Consider the following 19,697-nt stretch of genomic DNA (forward strand, 5'->3'; position numbering starts at 1 on the left):
GGATCCAATGGTGTCACAGTGCTAGTGCTAATGACATTGCACTTGTGTAAATCAGTGCTAGCAGAACATCATTAGCACTAGCACTGTGACACCATTGGATCCTACCCTATGTAATTGAGATTAAGGACTAGGTAAAGAGTACATATCAGTTGAAATATGGTAGAACCATGGGGCAGTATTATGAGAACAGACATCAGCTGCAGCTGAATATTGTGTTATTAGGACTATCAAAGGAGTCTAACAACATATGAAGAGCCCAGCTGAATAAGACCAAAGGCTACCTAGTCCAGGATCCTTTTTTCCACACTAGCCAACTATGATTCTTCTGAGAAATCCACATGGACATAAGGGCAATAGCCCTCTCGCACGAAATTCCCACTTGGAATTTGTATTTAGGGGTGTGCTATCTTTGATCGTAGAGGTAGCATATAGCCATCATGACTAGTAACCATTGATAGTTGTATCTTCCATACTACATTTGTCTGTTCCTTACCTATGATCAGTATAACATGACAACCCTCTAATAACCTTAGTTATTGATAGTACATCTACAACTGAAGAAAAAAACAAAATATATAGTTAAACTCTTAACAATTTTGTCAGAGTGAAAGTAGTTCAAAACTCTATTTCAGCAACAGACAACCTGGGCCTACCAGAAGTTTTGTACCATCCTCCCTGGCTACCAGAGACTTATGGGAGTTGTAGACAAAAATATCTGGAGGGCGCTAGGTTGCCCACCACTTTCATGGATCACTGCCTTGTTGTGGCGAAGGGGCTTGCGTAACTCAGTGAAGCCATAAGCTATGCCGTGCAGGGCCACCCAAGACGGACAGGTCATGGTGGAGAGTTCTAACAAAATGTCCACTGGAGAAGCAAATGGCAACGCACTCCAGTATTCTTGCCAAGAAAACCCCATGGATCGTATCACAAGGCTAAAAGAGATGACGCTGGAAGATGAGCCCCTCAGGTCGGAAAGTATCCAATATACTACTGGGGAAGAGCAGAGGGAATTTCCAAGTAGCTCCAGAAAGAGTGAAGCAGCTGGGCCAAAGCCGAAAGGACACTTAGCTGTGGATGTGTCTGATGGTGAAAAGAAAGTCCGATGCTGTAAAGAACAATATTGTTTAGGAACCTGGAATGTAAGATCAATGAATCAAGGTAAGCTGGAGGTGGTCAAACATGAGATGGCAAGACTGAACATTGACATCTTGGGAATCAGCGAACTAAAATGGACAAGCATGGGCAAATTTAATTCAGGTGACCATTATATCTACTACTGTGGGCAAGAATCCCTTAGAAGAAATGGAGTAGCACTCATAGTCAACAAAAGGGTGGGAAAAGCAGTACTGGGGTACAATCTCAAAAACGACAGAATGATCTCAGTACGAATCCAGGGCAAACCATTCAACATCACAGTAATTCAAGTCTATGCCCCAACCACTGATGCAGAAGAACCTGAAGTTGATCGGTTCTGTGACGACCTACAACACCTTCTAGAACTAACACCAAAAAAAGATGTCCTCTTCATCATAGGGGATTGGAATGCTAAAGTAGGAAGTCAAGAAATCACCGGGATAACAGGCAAGCATGGCCTTTGTGTACAAAATGAAGCAGGACAAAGGCTAATAGAGTTTTGCCAAGAGAACACGCTGATCATAGCAAACACTCTTTTCCAACAGCACAAGAGGCGACTCTACACATGGACATCACCAGATGGTCAATATCGAAATCAGATTGATTATGTCCTTTGCAGCCAAAGATGGAGAAGCTCTATACAGTGAGTAAAAACAAGACCTGGAGCTGACTGTGGCTCAGATCATGAGCTTCTTATCGCAAAATTTTGGCTTAAATTGAAGAACGTAGGGAAAACCACTAAACCATTCAGGTATGACCTAAATCATATCCCTTATGAATATACAGTGGAGGTGACAAATAGATTTAAGGGATTAGACCTAATAGACAGAGTGCTTGAGGAACTATGGACGGAGGTCCATAACATTGTTCAGGAGGCAGCAACGAAATCCATCCCAAAGAAAAAGAAATGCAAGAAAGCAAAGTGGCTGTCTGATGAGGCTTTACAAGTAGCTGAGGAAAGAAGGGAAGCGAAAAGCAAGGGAGAAAGGGGAAGATGTACCCAACTGAATGCAGAGTTCCAGAGAATAGCAAGGAGAGACAAGAAGACCTTCTTAAATGAACAATGCAAAGAAATCGAGGAAAACAATAGAATGGGAAAGACTAGAGATGTCTTCAAGAAAATCGGAGATCTCAAGGGAACGTTTTGTGCAAAGATGGGCATGATAAAGGACAAAGAAGGCAGGGACCTAACAGAAGCAGATGACATTAAGAAGAGGTGGAAAGAATACACAGAAGAACTATACAGGAAAGATCTGAATGTCCCTGATAGCCATGATAGTGTGGTCACTGAACTTGAGCTGGACATCCTAGAGAGTGAAGTCAAGTGGGCCTTAGGAAGCATTACTAACAACAAAGCTAGTGGAGATGACAGTATTCCAGCTGAGCTATTTAAGATCCTAAAAGATGATGCTGTTAAAGTGCTGCACTCAATATGCCAACAAATTTGGAACACTCAACAATGGCCACAAGACTGAAAAAGATCAGTTTACATTCCAATTCCAAAGAAGGGCAATGCCAAAGAGTGTTCAAACTACCGTACGATTGCGCTAGGGATGTACGAAAGTCACTTACCTGGTCTTGCAGCTTGCTTCGCGGTGGGGGGGAGGTGCTTCGCTGCTCCCCCCGAAGTTCAGGCCGGGGGGGAGGCTTCCCGCCTCGCCCGGCCGAAATTCCAGCCGGGGAGAAGCGCTTCCCCGTCTCCCCGGCCGCGAACTTCAACAGAAAAGTAAAAAAAAAACAAAAACGCCCTGTGATAGGCTACGTGACAATTTACGTAGCCTATCACATCTAGATCTGCAAAGTCAGCCGTGATAGGCTACGTTAATCGTCACGTAGCCTATCACGGGGGCGTTTTCTTTTTTTTTACTTTTCTTGGAATGGCGGCGGCGGCGGCAGCCGGTCGAAAGACCGGCTGCCGCCCCCGCCCCTGTCGAAGCCCTGCCAAACCGCCGCTGCGACCTGCCACCGGGAGCGACATTCGGGAAAGGTAAGTCCTATCCCGGGGGGGGCGGGGGGCGGAGAATTTCTCCCCGAAACTACTTCGGGGGGCTGAATACGTTGGCACTCGGCCCCCCGAAGTTTCGGCAAGAAATTCTCTGACACCCCTAGATTGCGCTCATTTCACATGTCAGCAAGGTTATGCTCAAAATCCTACAAGCTAGGCTTTAGCAGTATGTGAACCAAGAACTACTGGAAGTACAAGCTGGGTTTCAAAGAGGCAGAGGAACTAGAGATCAAATTGCCAACATTCACTGGATCATGGAGAAAGCAAGAGAATTCCAGAAAAACGTCTATTTCTGCTTCATTGACTACGCTAAAGCCTTTGATTATGTGGATCACAACAAACTGTGGCAAATTCTGAAAGAGATGGGAGTACCAGACCACCTTACCTGTCTCCTGAGAAACCTGTACGAGGGTCAAGAAGCAACAGTAAGAACCGGACATGGAACAACTGATTGGTTCAAAATTGGGAAAGGAGTACGACAAGGCTGTATATTGTCGCCCTGCTTATTTAATTTATATGCAGAGTACATCATGAGAAACGCCGGGCTGGATGAATTAAGATTGCCGGGAGAATTATCAACAACCTCAGATATGCAGACGATACCACCCTAATGGCAGAAAGCGAAGAGGATCTAAAGAGCCTCTTGTTGAGGGTGAAAGTGGAGAGTGCAAAAAGCTGGTTTGAAACTCAACATTAAAAAAACTAAAATCATGGCATCTGGCCCCATCACTTCCTGGCATATAGAAGGGGAAGAAATGGAAGCAGTGACAGATTTTATTTTCTTGGGCTCCAAGATCAGACAGTGACTGTAGCCATGAAATTAAAAGACGCTTGCTCCTGGGGAGGAAAGCTATGGCAAACCTAGACAGCATAGTGAGAAGCAGAGACATCACCTTGCCAACAAAGGTCCGTCTAATCAAAGCTATGGTTTTCCCAGTAGCAACGTATGGCTGTGAGAGCTGAACTATAAGGAAGGCTGAGCGCCGAAGAATCGATGTTTTTGAACTGTGGTGCTGGAGAAGACTCTTACAAGTCCCCTGGACTGCAAGGAGGTCCAGTCAGTCAATCTTAAAGGAAATCAACTCTGACTGCTCCTTGGAAGGACAGATACTGAAGCTGAAGCTCAAATATTTTGGCCACCTAATGCGAAGAGAAAACTCCCTGGAAAAGACCCTGATGCTGGGAAAGATTGAAGACAAAAGGAGAAGGGGACGACAGAGGATGAGACAACTAGATAGCATCACCGATGCAATGAATATGGACTTGAGCACACTCCGGGAGAGAGCAGAGGACAGGAAGGCCTGGCGTGCTATGTTCCATGGGGTCATGAAGAGTCGGACACGACTGAAGGACTGAACAACAACAACAAAAGGTTACCCACCCCTGCTCTGTTTTGTAGTCCCTTGTCCTCCCACCTAGCTCTCAACTTTTTCAAACCCTTCTTCCTGCCTTCATCTAAATATGCTTCCTCTCCAACTTCATAACAACTGTGAACACAGCCCTAAGTGAAGAGAACTGGACAAGAATTATTTATCCAAGAATGCATGCTTATACCCCCTCCCTCATATGAATACCTTACACTTTTGCATATTCTCTGGCCATTGCAGTAAACAAAACCAATAGTAGGATAAGATCTTGACCCAAACATAGTTGGAGAACATTTCATTTCAGTGAAACCATATTGTCGCTCAAGGTTTCCAGTAGACATGCTCATATATATAAGAATATTCCATTTTCCATCACTCTCATTAGGGACAGAATTGTAAAGAGGAAAGGAGAACTGAGCTGCATTTTCATGAGTTCCAATTCTCATATCAAAATGTAGATGTTCAGTTATGGCTATCACATAAAAATCATGTTTCTTTGCTTTTTGCTCAAGCCTTGGACACCCGTCACAACTGGGACAGAACTCTACAGAGCTGATTGTAGGTGGGGCTGGGAACAGGGGTAGATCAGTGCCGTAACCAGCCACGTAAGCTAGGGAATAGTGTATATAAAGGACTCTGTCTAAACTTTAGCTCAGTCAGGATGAAAAGCTTTCCTGATCTTGGTTAGATGAGTTTAGGGACTGCACAGTTCTTTTGCTCCCAAGACTCAGGAGCTTCTCAGAGATATGCTCTGTGGGATAGTTCAGGGCCTGCACAGTTCTCTGGAACATCCTTTGCCAACGTTTGAACACTTCTTTCTAGTGTTTAGGACTCTAATGGGAAATGGAGTAAATTTCAAGTGAGCACATTTAAAAATGGAGGTGCTTCTGACAATGAAAGTGAAAATTAAACTAAAAGGATGGCTTTAGTTGAACTTTAGAAAATAGTTCCAAAATGTGCAATTCATGTTAATCACACAACACATTCCGCTTGGGATCATCCAGCAGAAACAAACACAATTTTCATATGGCTTTCTGAGTATAGTCCCAGAGTGAACTAAGGAGTTGGCCATAACGAAAGCAAGATTTGCAATTTAAACTCTATTTCCTTCTTAAAATAATCTGAGCACATTAGTACAGAAAATTTCTCATTTGTGTCTTCAATCAAACCTTAAACTGAATTAGCATTTGATTTGAATTACATTGTATTCCATTCTCCACAGTCTTACATGTGCAGAACTAAGTAGAACTGACTAGATAGATGTACATATTATAAATATGCTCTGTCTGGAAAACCCTACAAATGAAATATCCAGATGTGCAGATTAGTGGATCGTTTAAAAATAACTGTTACTTTAAAGAATCAACTGCAGCATCTGAATGTTTCTGACAATTAAACAATCTGTTTACACAAAACCCATTGTGCAATCCTGAAATATATGCATTCCTTAATTTTAATACACCATAACTTTGAAAGGATCAAAGTCTCTTATCTGGAACAGTTTGCAAATTCCATATTTATTCAGATTTGAATAAGATTAATTTGAAAATGAAACATCACCATTTAAAAGGTCAGTGTGGTACATACAGCATGTGCCACTGTTGGCAGTTCAAATCTTCTGGGTCGCCAGACATCTGGCTGAACAGACACTGGATTAGCCGGTCAAAACTGTAAACCTGAAGAAATCTTTCATGTATAGCTTTGTAATGCTATTAATTTATGCAACTCATAGATCATATTTGGGTAAAAGTTGACACTGTTGTTGTTAGAAGCAGGAGCCTTTTGTGACTGACCCTGGATTTGAAATAATTTTAATTGCAAATTCAGTTACTCTGGTAGCTGCAGAGTAATCCTTAGAGGACCTTTGCTTGTGCTTAAAAGAAACTATATAAATGATTATTTCTATCCAGGGACTATTGAAAGCATCCGCACTGGATGGAGTTGAAATATGGCTAGATTTTCAGGTTGCAAATAATATTAATGTATATGAATTTTTAGGCAAATTATGAGTTTTGATCCCACCTCTTTTACAACAGCATGATTTGTTTCCTTGATAATACACAGCAGATCTGCACATGAATCATTGGAGCACAATGCCTCTGTGCTGAATTTGGGATGGGAGAAGCAATTAAACTACACTGATCTTTGCTGTGACCTGAGGTGTGTTGGTATTTTTGGCTGGAAATCCAAAGCCTTGATAGGGCAGTAATAATGTCTAGTGTAACATTTTGAAGTTTAACAGCCCTGAAGTTAAAACAGCACTGTTTTATCTTTTGTATTTTTTAGGGAAATGCAGTTGGGGGGAAGCTGTGAAATTAATCACAGCAGTAGCACCGGGGGTGGGGTGGGGGGCGTGATTGGAATTTTGATTGGGAAAAGAGCCCAAAGGGAAAGTGCTAATCACATGAACACAGAAAGCTGCCTTATGTTGCATCAGAGCATCAGTCCATCTAGGTCAATGAGCAGTTGCCAGTATAATTGTCCCTCTACCCACAAAGAGTCGCTCTGCCTTTGGCCCATGTATGCCCTCCCCTCCGTCCCAGAATTGCTGCTTAGATCAACTTCAAAGCCACCCCAATCATATTTTCCTCTGGGGAAAAAAGGGCCAGGAGACTGGCTAACAATGCTGGACTACACTGAAGGTTGTTCCACACTACTCTCTCAGGCCACCCACCCCCTCCCATCAATATAGATATAACAAGTGTACTATTTTGCATGGCTGATGTAAGCCAGGCACTGTAATATATGGATAATAATGATGGACTTTATTTGCATTTGCCTCGACACTATAATTTTAAAAATGTTTTAGGGCGCAATCCTATGGGCATAGGCAGCCACCTCCAAGCTCGAAGGAGACCACGTATCCAATGCAGGGCAGGAGAAGCACAGAGGGGATTGTTCCCTCCGTGCTTCTCCTGCCCTGCATTTGGCACCCGATTTCGGCTGTCTAGCCATGGGAAGGCGGAGCGGGGGAGAATGCTGCCGGACCACACATAGGATGTGTTGTACCAGCATTTCTACCTTCCCCATCCTGGAACGCCCCCTGGAACAGCCCATTTTGGTCGCTCCGTGCTCCACTTCCGAGAACAGAGCATGGGGCTGTTCTGCACTGCCTGCAAGGCAGCGTGGAAGGGAGGGGGAGGTCGGTTCTCTGGGAACCAACTTTGGAGCATGGGCTCTGAGGTTGGTTCCCAGAAAACCACATATCCTATGGCCATCTAGCCTCTGACTAGTGGCTATTGGACTGCTCCCTTAGAAACTCAAAAAAACCCCACACTTTTCTAATGAAATAAGAGTCAAGTTAGAAAGAACATAAACTCCTATCCTTGCTGCTACCTTTTTTTCTGGGTGGGCATGCTACTGCCCAATCACAACAACCCTGGATTTCTCCATTGTTTTACGGACAGCTATAGGGAAGATCAAATGGCTTCAAAACTAGCCAAAATTCCCTGCTCCAGACAATGGGTGTATCACTCTATCCTGTATGTGTGTCTACGGATATCACTGCTTTCCTAATGCAGGGCTGCCTCAAGCCCATCCATCCCCTGAGGCAAGGGTGGGCTGGCTGCTGCCTCCCGCACCACCAGAGAAAACACCCCAAGTCTCTCAAGACTTTGTCAAGTGAAGTACCGTGAAATTTTCGATTTGTCTTGTTGAGATTCTTACTACAATTTGTGAGACATAGTGACATCTCATGAGACTTGGCTACGAAATGTTGGAGGAAGCCTGTGTGTGGCCTCGCCCACCTGGCCCAGCCCCAGTCTGTGGGTGGCTGCTGCCTGATATAGTGCTCCAGCTGCCAGCCGGCCAAACCTGCTGCCAGCAACCTTGGGTGGCCTGACTGAGCAAGAGCCACCATTTGCTTTGTGTTCTGTTTAAAGTGTAGTGGCATCTGCAGTTCCATCAGAGGAAAAAGCAGCCCACTAGTAGTGCTGCACAGCCTGGTGCCAGGGTTACAGCTGTGCAGTGGCACAGTGCTGACCTGACATGGAGAGTACACAGAGCCTGAGTGGCATCTGGCACGTTATCCACTCCTTTGAGTGGTGCTGTAGAGCCTCGGGTGGAACAGCAGCAGTGGCTAAGGCAGGCAGGAGGAGGCACTTGTTTCACCACCTCTCCCAGTGATAAGGGGCTCAGTGTGACTCATGATGGGGTTGGCACTGCCTGACTGTCAATCAGAGCTGTGCCTTCCCTGGGAGCACACCCGTTTTTAATAAAAGCATTGAACATGCCTTACATACATGGCCACCGTCAAAGGCAGGCATGGTTGGGCTCCTGGCAAAGGCCCACACTCTAGCAGGGGTGCACTGACAAGAGCTTCCTGGACTGCCTCCTCCTCTTCATCACTGCAGCCTGCATGTTCATCTGCCTGCCATTCTGACCCAGACAAAACTGATGGTGAGAAGGATGAGCAGTTGATGCCACTGCCTACCAGTTTTGTGGCTCTCTGTTGGAGGTAGCAAGAAGAGGAGGAGCAACATGAGTTGGTGACAATTACGGTGGCAAGGTAGACTCATTGAGGGTGTCTTGCCTAAAGGCCCTCAAAAACGTAGAGCTGGCACTACTTACATCGGTGGTTCTCTAGCCACAATATGGACTAGAGACTTGGGCGGGGGGAAAGGGTTGTGTTTTTCCTTTCTTAAAACAACAGCTGGGAAACTGACCCAGCTAATTTTCAAAATGGGTAGGGGGTGGAATAGCAGGAATCTAAGCAAAACTGGCTAACCGAACCATAATGGCAATTCTGCAGCTGCTACACTAGGGGAAAGCATGGTAGTGTCTCATCTTTGTGATTCTAACAGAGGTTGCTTTTAACCCCATTACATTTTAAAATTTGATAAAGCTAATCATTCATGCATAATTATTGGTTTTGAACTTTGGCTATTTTTCCAAAGCTGAATTTCTGGGCTGATAAACAATATTTTTGAATCCTTAGCAAACATTTAACCATTTAGGCCCATCAGTTCTAAGAAACCTAAGCAGATTAGTATTAGAAATTCAGAGAAGCCCATACATACAGAGTGCTTCTGTGATATCTATGGTGTGTGCATATTGTTGATTTTTCCTTCAGTGGAAAAAATGAACCTCATGGAGCACTCCTACAAGAGATCCCCTAATGTTTGAGAGGCTCACAGGGAGGGGGCAAAAGGGGTTGCCACCAGAAGTGGGGAGGTGGAAATACCTCATGCATATGTATAATGCCATATGCCACAGTTTGGAACCCACCTATTATTAATAATAGTATTCGTTTATTACATACAGCAGCTTTATAGGCACATGGCACTTTATAAAATTTATATGGGTGGAGGAATACAGGTCCCCAAGGAGGACATGGCCTAAGTTTTGACAATGAGGAGGACAAAGGGGAAAGAAAAGAGGAGAAGCCAAGAAGGAGGTACATTCGCCCCCTTCTCATATGTTAGCATGGGGGAGGGGGCGTTGCAGCAATGCATGGCTCCTGCCTCTCCACTGCTGGCAGACATGCTCGCCACACATGAAGCAGCCCTGCCCCTGTCTACGTAGAGTACCTCAGTGTGAAGGGGGCAGTCCCGGGCCAGTCAGGATTTCCCCTTGTGTGGATGCGCTCTATATCTGTGTTTCACATGCTCGTGAAATGCGCTGCTGGCTAGGGGTGTGGCCAGCAAGTATTTCGTTCGTTAGTTAGTCAGTCAGTTAGTTCCATACTGACCAATAGCTGAAGCTCTCTGGGCAGTTCACAAAAATTAAAACCAAAAAGCGCAGGATAAAACAATATAAATATAAAAGCGTTAAAACCACAATATAACAATACAACCAGAATAAAATACAGCAGCATTGCAGAGATTTAAAATACAGATTTAAAGCACCAACACTAAAAGAGTAGGAAGCTGAAATGCTAAAATACTGGGAGAATAAAAAGGTCATCACCTGGCACCGGAAGGAGTTCACCATAAATGCTAGGCGAACCTCTCTAGGGAGCTCATTCCACCACTGGGGTGCCACAGCAGAAAAGGCCCTCTTCCTGGTAGCCAACTGCCTCAGTTCCTTTGGCAGGGGCCCATGAAAAAGGACCACTGAGGATGATCTTAGGGTCTGGGCAGGCACATATGGGAGGAGGCGATCCTTCAGATAACCTGGCCTCAAGCCTTTAAGGGCTTTGAATGTTAATACCTGCACTTTGAATTGGGCCCGGAAATGGACTGGCAGCCAGTGCAGCTGGGAAAGTACTGGCGTAATATGAGCTCGTTGACCAGACCCTGTTAACAATCTTGCTGCCCTATTTTGGACTAGCTGAAGTTTCCGGACTGTTTTCAAAGGCAGCTCCAGATGTAACGCATTGCAGTAATCCAGACGAGAGGTTATCAGAACATGGATAACTGTACCTAGGCTATCTCTGTCCAGATAAGGGCGTAGTTGGTATACTGGCCTAAGCTTAGCACTTTGGCACTGGGGGCCCTGCAACCCTCTCACGCATGATTGAAATACATCGAAACCACCTTGGATTGTGCTTGGGGCTTGGTAACAGTTAGATGTGAAATTTAACAGATTAACTCAAAGGCTTCATGGAAAACGGGAGTTTTGAGGAACAAGCTTAAGAACGAGAGAGGACATATCAGGGCCAGCATCAAGATAGGGCCAACACCCTAGCAAGGGACCCCTGGAGTTGCTCCACCTCTTCACCATTGCAACCAGCTTGTTTGCCTGCCTCTCGCTCTGGCCCAGACAATGGTGGTGGTGAGAAGAGGAGCAGTAGGTGCCACTGCCTGCTTGCTCACTGGCTCTCTGCCTGTCAAGCAAGCAGGTGGTGGCAATGATAGGAAGAGGACAAGGAGGAATAGCATCTGAAAATGGTAGTGAGAAGGTAGACTCACTGAGGGAGGGGGCCCACTAAGGGTGTTTTGCCCACGGGCCCTCAGAAATTTGGAGCCAGATAGATAGATAGATAGATAGATATGCAGAGTTGTTTGGGGGTCTGTATACCTATAGATGTCTAGTGAGATTCAATTATATTGAACACAGTTGAAATAAATCTCAGTTCTTTATTGTATTTTAAAAATAACCCTGATGTTTGTTCGTTTTCAGAGAGGCTACTATCAGGGCCTTGTAGGTTATAGCCAGGATTTGATTAGAAGTGGCCTGGAAGGGCTTGGGCCTATTCAGCTTCTGGGATGTCAGAATCTGGGTGAGCTTATCTCTGTCAGTGTTCTCAGAGCAGAGCCAGGGGGAGTCACCCAACTCCCAGTCCGCCTGCTGGTCTGGCCTTGGCAGACAGGCAGGCTGGAAGCTGTCCGTGAGAACCTGATAAAGGTAGGGTGGGGTCTGCAGAAGGGTAACCCAGGTTGAAGCATCACTGCTGGAGGGCTGGCTGAGCAGTGCCGCCCTGTTTAGATGGGCCTTGCTGAAAGGCTAAAGGTCCTTGTCTGTCAAGGGATCCAGAGGGGGTGTCTTACAGTCACGCCTTCCCTTTTAAGCTGATGCAAAGGTGACGAGCCTTTGCTAGGAAAATCTCATCTTCATTGCCCGAATCCTTCTCTGTTTGGATCCATCATCATCTGGGCTTTTGGAGGTATTGCACACGGACTGGAACTTTGGATTGTTAAGGACTTGACTATGAAAAGTACTGTGAGGCTTTTCATAGACTTGAACTCTCGTTGCTATGGATTGTGCGTGTCTGTTTGTCATCAGCTCATTGTATTGGCAGGCTGGGTTTGATCTACGACTTTGGGCCTTTCCTCCGCTTGAATGCATGCAGTGTGGAGTTACCAATGCAAAAGCGGTGGCATGGAACTCCCTGCATGTCTGGGTTCACCCTTCCTTTGATCTTGATAGGCCTTGACCACGTAGCCTGGAGTTATCAACAAAAGATTCAAAGTTGGATTCTCTATAGGTGTGGGTTGGTTAGGCCCTTCGAGAAGATATCCCTTCCTTGCCTGTTGAGTTAATTCCAGGAATCATTCACTTTCCATGTTCAGCGTAGGAACCCAGTGAAAGGATTGCCGGGGTTAGGTACCCAGGAATCCAGAGTCCCCTTCCTTGTGTTCAGAACCCTAGAGAATGACAATAGGGAAACCACGTTGATGAGGATCTCAGTCACGGTAGTAGTTTTTAGCTTTGGACTGTTCTGGAATTACATAGAGCCTATAGCTACCGACCATCAGCTATATGATTTCTGAAGAGTGTAACCATTAACCTTTTGCCATGCAATAAAGTAATCTCATTGATTTGGGTGTCCAGTGTCAGACTGCCTGCGTCTATGCGCTGGGGGGATCGGGAAACCTGACAGTTACTTGCTCCCAACAATCCAGCTCAGTTTGGTTGATGCCTGCATTAAAATATTTACTGTATAAATGAATGTATCCTCATGGAACTAGAAGAGGTCTTCAGTATATATGATTACTTTTATGGCAGGTTGTAAAATTACATTTCAGTCTGGAAATTTGGTTTCTTCTCCTTTTTATGTTTGCAAAATGCATAGAATATAAATAATTCTATTCAGATAGAAATTATATTGTTGGTGACAGTATATTGTACATTAATCTTGTTCTTCTTTCTAGATTGGAATAAGCGTATTCAATACAGGCCTGGTTCTGGGAGTATACCTTTATTTCCTAGCATTCATCTGGAGACTTGTGATGGACCTGTTTCTTCTATCCAGACCACTATTGAACTGCAGACCAACTATATTGGGAAGGGTTGTGATCGTGAGACTTACTCTGAAAAATCCCTGCAAAAATTATGTGGTAAACAAGAATTTTAATGTTTTTTTAATAATTCTGGGCAAGAGCTGCAAGATATTCTGAAGCCTGTATAATTAAGGACACTCTTCAAAGTACATGTGTGCTACTAAGTCCAGAGCTTGGATCCCTCGGAATGTAATCATAATTAAAATAAATTGTCCAGTACGATGATCCTGTTTTGTATTTTGCCAAAAGTGCAAGTGAGTTAATAAGTGACACAAACTTCTCACAGGCAAATAGTACATAACAGCAATTTTAAAACTCCATTAGTTTATGTGCACAGCATAGCTTCTTCCAACTGAAGAAATGTAATTCTTTTGGAAAATACTGTTTTTTTCTGGGTATAACTTTAGACAATAAACATTCTTTTGCAATGTTTATTATAGATCATACCATCTGGATGAGCTGAACTTGATGCTTTCCATAGGTAACATCTGTGTATTAGGGAGTGCAAGCTGGTATATTACCCACAGTTAGTGCTTATAAAATAAATGCTGTCCTTGTACATGTTTAAAAATGCATGCTGTCTTATTTGTGGGTGCTGTTAATTGAAATGTCGTGTAAATGAGGGAATTAGTTTCTTTAAAATTTATCCACAGCTTTAAATGTAAAACAAAGGTGAACAACAAATGCCATCATAACATTGATACCTAGTACCTGCATTTTATTTTATTTTAAATAGGTTAAGAAGTGCAGCCATAGGAGAAAAGCTGTGTTCAGCTTCTATACTTTGTGGACAAACAACATAAATTAATTTGGGAAGTTTACTGGTTATTTTCTGTGATAAAATCAGATAAATATAAAGACATTTTTATGGGCAAACATAACTCATAGACCTAGGAAATAGCAATCTCCCTGTCTATTTTTAATAAATGAGAGAACTAGTGATATTTAAAGTAGGGATGGATGAATCTATGCATTTTGGTTTCTCTCAGTTTCTCATTTTTCCAGTCTTAAGAGTGGAATTTAAGATTCCAACCAAACCATAAGTTCAATTTGTCCTGAACTTTGAGATTTATTTTTTAAGTGTTTTTGCATGAAAATTTGTACATATTTCTCCTAATACATGAATTTTTGTATAAACATTTTTGCAAGCAATTTTCCTAATATAATGCATTTTACTGCTATTTTCATGAATATATGCATTTTTGTGTTCACATTTCACGAATATATGCGTTTTTGTGTGCAGCTTTTGATTGGAGAATTCCACTGCAAAATTTGAAGTGTGTATTTTGAAGGATAACTGGGTTTTGATTTGTGTATTAGTTCGAAAGTGAGAACTTAGGCAAGTTCACATTAAATGCAAGCAAATGAATTTCTCTTCCATCCCTGGTTTAAAGCCCAACTGACTTGACCCCAAAACAGTTTTAATCTTTTGGAGCATTCCTGTCAAATACTTGAAAACCTTGAGAGTTTTTTCAAGCATTTGATAGGAACTCCTGAAAATTCCAACCAGTTAGAATGGTTACCCCATTCCTCCCCAAGATGAAAACGGGAAGGGAGGTAACAGGCATCAGGAGAGGACTCACTACCTCACAGGAGAGGTCCTGCAAGGCCTCTCTGTAGCTAGAAATGGCAGTCCCAGCATCATGTTCTGCCAGGCATCAAGATTAGCTTGTAGTTTGAAAACCTAAATATTTAATGTAACTGATGCATCATTTCCACCCAAGGAGAGGCCTTGCAATACCTTCCTGTGTGTTAGTAGGTTCTTCTAGCCACTTGTTATCCCTTATCCCAGGCCAATGGTGTGTTGTTGTGGTTTTTAGAGTAGCAGGGAAGGAGCAGAACCTACAGCAGATTTCTACTACTGAGCTTGGCTGATTCCTGCAGAAAAGAAACTTGGGATCCATCCGTCATGGTTTATTAGTGTGTTGTGTATATGTTTTATATTTGGAATGGTAATATATTTTTTCAGCAATGTAAAATTGAAAACAAAGGCCACATTAGTAATAGATGAGTGGGATTAAGTGTGTCACCATCTCTCCTACGGTGAATTCAGATGAACAGCTTTCTCATTAGTGTCTCATCAAGCTGTTCATTATCTATCATCTGCAGGAGCATCATCAGGTGCCATCGACTTGTTACCAACTCCCAGTGCAGCAACTAACTGGACAGCTGGTCTTCTGATAGACAGCAATGACATGATTTTTAAATTTGATGGAAAGCAAGGAGCCAAAATCCCTGATGGAATAGTACCAAAGAATCTAACTGATCAATTTACCATCACCATGTGGATGAAACATGGTCCAAGTCCAGGATTGAGAGCAGAGAAAGAAACTATTCTCTGTAATTCAGATAAGACAGGTAAGTCAGCTTTATTTAAAACATGCACTTTCTTCTCCCTTCTCCCAGATTTTAACATGCTGAATTAAAGTTGGTATTGAAAAACATTTTCTATTCAATCTTAAGGTCTGGCCTAAAGCTACTTCTGATATTAAATCATTGGTGGATTTGGGGGATGAAATAAATACATTGAATGTATACTCTGATATCAATAAATTATACAACCATGCTGAGATACATTTCATCTTTTAATAAATATTTCTAGAAATGAATCGACATCACTATGCACTTTACGTGCACAATTGTCGACTTGTGTTTCTGTTGCGAAAAGATTTTGACCAAGCTGATACCTTCCGTCCTGCAGAATTTCACTGGAAGCTTGACCAGGTACTTAGTTTTCTTTTTTATTACAGTAATTCCTAAAATTTATTTCAGTCACTTGTGGACTGTATGATGAATGTGCTGACACACGCAGAGCCGAAACTGTTTTTGAGGTGCAGATAAAATTGTATAACCCTGTTGGTTAATCTGTTCCTGGTCAACAGTTGATTGGCCACTATGTAGGCAAAGTGCTGGACTGCATGGACACTTGGTCTGATCCAGCATGGCCCTTCTTATGTTCTTATGTGACATTGCAAGAATCTCAAATAGAGCATGGATTAGGGGTAGGGAACCTGTGGTCCTCCAGATATTGTTGAACTACATCTCCCATCATTCCTGCTGATTGACCATGTTGGCTGGTGCTGATGGGAGTCAGAGTCCAACAACATCCGGAGGGCCATAGATTTCCCAACCTCTAGATTAGGGGCTATTTTTGAAAAAGCTAGAAGGTTCTTGTCTGACACTTGTCTGACAGGTCTGGACTCTCTTGTCCAAGTTGTTTATCCTTCAGGATAGATACTCCACATAACCTTAAAATCTGGTTTATTCCAAAAGTTATCTTATGGTTTTGATCCAGACTTTCCCCATTGTGTGCCGTCTTTGAACACCCTCCCAAGAGAGGCCCACCTGGCACCTACTTTATTATCTTTTTGGCCCCAGGCAAATATCTATTTATTCTGTGAGGCCTTTTAATCCTTTATATTTTAATCCTGTTATGCTTTGTTTTAAAGTAGTTTTATCTTTGATATTTTTAGTCCTCCTTATAATGCCTGTTTTAGCTTTTGCTGGTTTTAACTGATTGCTGCTTTTAATGGAATGTTTTATTTTGTTGGTTCTGTTTTTATGTGGTGTTTGGATTTTACTTGTGTTTTTATTGTACTTGTGTATTTATTGCTATCAAGCAATTTTAGAACGAAATAAATACAATATGATGGTCTCATGAGAAACATCTCTTTTTGTTAGCTAAGCACACACACAGGTTCATAGACAGGAAGCTTAAGGTGTGGGAACTACGGGTTCACTGGATAAGTGGGTGGCATTGTAGATCAATGTGAAACAGTAAAAATCTAAGTGTGTCTGATATGTTTAAAAGTACATAACTGGTTAATTTCAATTAATTTTTATTGTAAGTGTCTTCATCTAGACTGTACATCCTAGACCCGGTGGGAAACCTTTTTTCTATGAAGGGCTGTTGACCAATGGGAAAAGTCAGTCAAGTACTAGAGCCAATGGTAGGTGGAGACAGACAATTGTAGGCACACCACCCCCTTCTTGCTCTCTCTCTGCCACCCCCTCTCTCTGCCAGCCCTCCCCCTTTCTGAAATCCCCTCCCTCTGGGCTGTCCACCACCACTGAATAAAGTAGCAGCAAGTCCTATGGAGCTGGGTTTTGAGGAAAAGACCGTTGTTCCAGCAATCCCAATCAGGGGAAGGTGCTTTAGCCTCCCCACTCTCCTCCCAGCTATCTTAACACAGCTGAGATTGTTGTTTCCCTGCCACTAATGGCAATAGGGAAACTGATCTCAGAGGTGATCACTAGGAAGGTAGAAAAGGCTTTAACTTCCCTAGCCCAAGCAATCCTGGGGCTACTGAGATGGTTGTTTTCCCAGTGCTAATAGCCAAGATTCTGCCAAGGTTTCTGAGAAAACAACAATTTTGGAGAGGATCCCATCTCTGTAGGCAGGGAAGAAAGACTTACATGTTCCCATCCCTGTGTGCTGAGTTGTGTATGTGTGTATATGTTTGTGCGTGTGTGTGTGAGAGAGAGAATTTATGTGTATATGTATGCCTGGATTGATTGATTGATTGATTGATTGATTGCATTTATATCCTGCCTTTTTCCCTCTTGCAAGGAACCCAAGGCAGTTTACATGATCCTCCTCTCTGTTTTATCCTCACAACAACAACCCTGTGAGGTAGGTTGGGCTGAGAGTCTGTGACTGGCCCAAAGTCACCCAGTGAGCTTCCATGGCTGAGTGGGGACTAGAACCGGGATCTCCCAGCTCCCAGTCCATCACTCTCACCACTACACCACACTGGCTCCTTGGATTTATGTGTATATATGTATATATGTGTGTGTGTACATGCGTGCATGCATACACATGAGGTCCCCAACCTGCCACCCAGCACCGCATGAGGCCCTCGTTCCAAACAGGTTGCCCATTCCTGGCTTAAAGATTCACTCTCTTATGCAGCACTCTGTGGGGTAGACATTTTTGCCTTCTGACAGCCATTGAGTCTTATGGGAGAAGTTAACACCAAAGAAAGTGACATAAGTGACAGTGCTGCATTGCAACAACTCTGTTCAGGTGTGGGGATATTCATCAAGGAAGCAACTTATTCTAAAACTATTCACAAAAATGAATTACAAATGAAACTAAACTTTACTGTGACTTAATGTTAATGAGCTATACTGTGACTCTAGTACAACGTCTCCTCACTTTATACCTTTATTCCTCTCTAATTACTCTGGAAAATATGTGCATATGTATTAATGCAGTAACACACTGGAAAATTTATACAGATAGGCCTACTGTGTTAGCACAAAACAGCATTGAGGAGAGTAGTTTTATCAGATAATAGAAGAGCTTTTATCTTTAAATTCATCTTTATTCAATTTTTAAGCCAGTAGGAATTTTAATGTTTGATGCTTTTGAAGCTCAGAAAATTTAACGTGAAACGTCTTTTTCCCTGAGTTGATGAGCAAGCTTCCATGCACAACACATTTATGAAACTTCACACAGAAGATTAGAAAGTACCTTGTTTATATCCTATACAACTGGTAAGAGAGAAATTGATAGATGAATCATGGTAATCCTGCAACCAAGAGAAAATAATTTCAGATACCCAGTCGCTACTCTAGTACCCAAAGACTCCTCAGCCTCTTACTTCTAGATCTGAGCTTCCTAGAGAGGCTCACCTGTTGCATATGTTGTGCTCTTTCCAGCGCTAGGTGAAGACTTTTTTTATTTTCCCAGGCCTTTTAGCATTCTAGCTCAATTGTTTTAAATCTGCTATTGTATTTTAAATTTGTTTAATTTAAAATACAATAAATTTGGGGTGGGTTAGGGTATTTTAAAAAAAAAAATGGTAGAATTTTATTGTTTTAAATTGTTTTATGGTGTGTTGTACATCGCCCAGAGTGGCTGGGTGACCAGCCAGATGGGCGATTAATAAATTTAATAAAATAAATAAATAAATGAATGAATGAATTCCTGCATTGCTACTAGGTTTTTTTTCTGGTTGTACTTTTATACTCTCATTTTAAGCTTTAATATTTCATACTGTATTTTATGCTGTATTTTGTGGTTTTAATTTTTGTGAACTGCGTATAGAGCTTCGGCTATTGGGTGGTAGATAAATGTAACAAATAAATACATAATGAATAAATCAGTCTGAAAGGTGCTATCTAACCTGAATAATTTTCCATTCTCTGCTAGTCTTTGAATCCCCTATTTGTCAACTAGTACAGAGTTGTCTTGCTTAAAACAATCTTAAAAAAACACAAAAGATTGTGAAAGTGATGCTGACAATTTTAGTGCATATTTATTATGATGATTATATTTAAAAGAATATGATACATTAGATCATAGGAAATAATTGGTAACTGGGATAGATTTGTGCTAAAAAAAAGTAATGACAAATAATAGATAGATGCATGTTTGACTCAGATGTTATCGGTGCAGAGCGTTTGAGTGTTTTTGTTTTGCAATTTTGAAACACACAAAATGACTGGTTTAAAGATTATCTCCTCTTCGTTGATCTATGAAGCTAATTCATTTAGGCATGTTAAAATTACAGCATGACAGAA

General features: G+C 42.4%; 1 protein-coding gene across 1 annotated transcript in view; it reads left to right on the forward strand.

The window, feature by feature from the left end:
- The window catches only part of CLSTN2 (calsyntenin 2), a 339,779-nt gene that overhangs the window by 222,844 nt on the left and 97,238 nt on the right, over nucleotides 1–19,697 (forward strand). Inside the window, exons 5-7 of the mRNA XM_084847086.1 lie at nucleotides 13,041–13,226; nucleotides 15,279–15,527; nucleotides 15,772–15,893. Of these exons, the coding sequence (XP_084703212.1) occupies nucleotides 13,041–13,226; nucleotides 15,279–15,527; nucleotides 15,772–15,893 (557 nt within the window). The remainder of the gene's footprint in view (nucleotides 1–13,040; nucleotides 13,227–15,278; nucleotides 15,528–15,771; nucleotides 15,894–19,697) is intronic.

The sequence above is a fragment of the Heloderma suspectum genome, chromosome 3 (genome assembly GCF_057233095.1).
Source record: "Heloderma suspectum isolate Gila_16-S chromosome 3, 16-S_ref, whole genome shotgun sequence".
In the NCBI taxonomy this organism is placed as follows: domain Eukaryota; kingdom Metazoa; phylum Chordata; class Lepidosauria; order Squamata; family Helodermatidae; genus Heloderma; species Heloderma suspectum.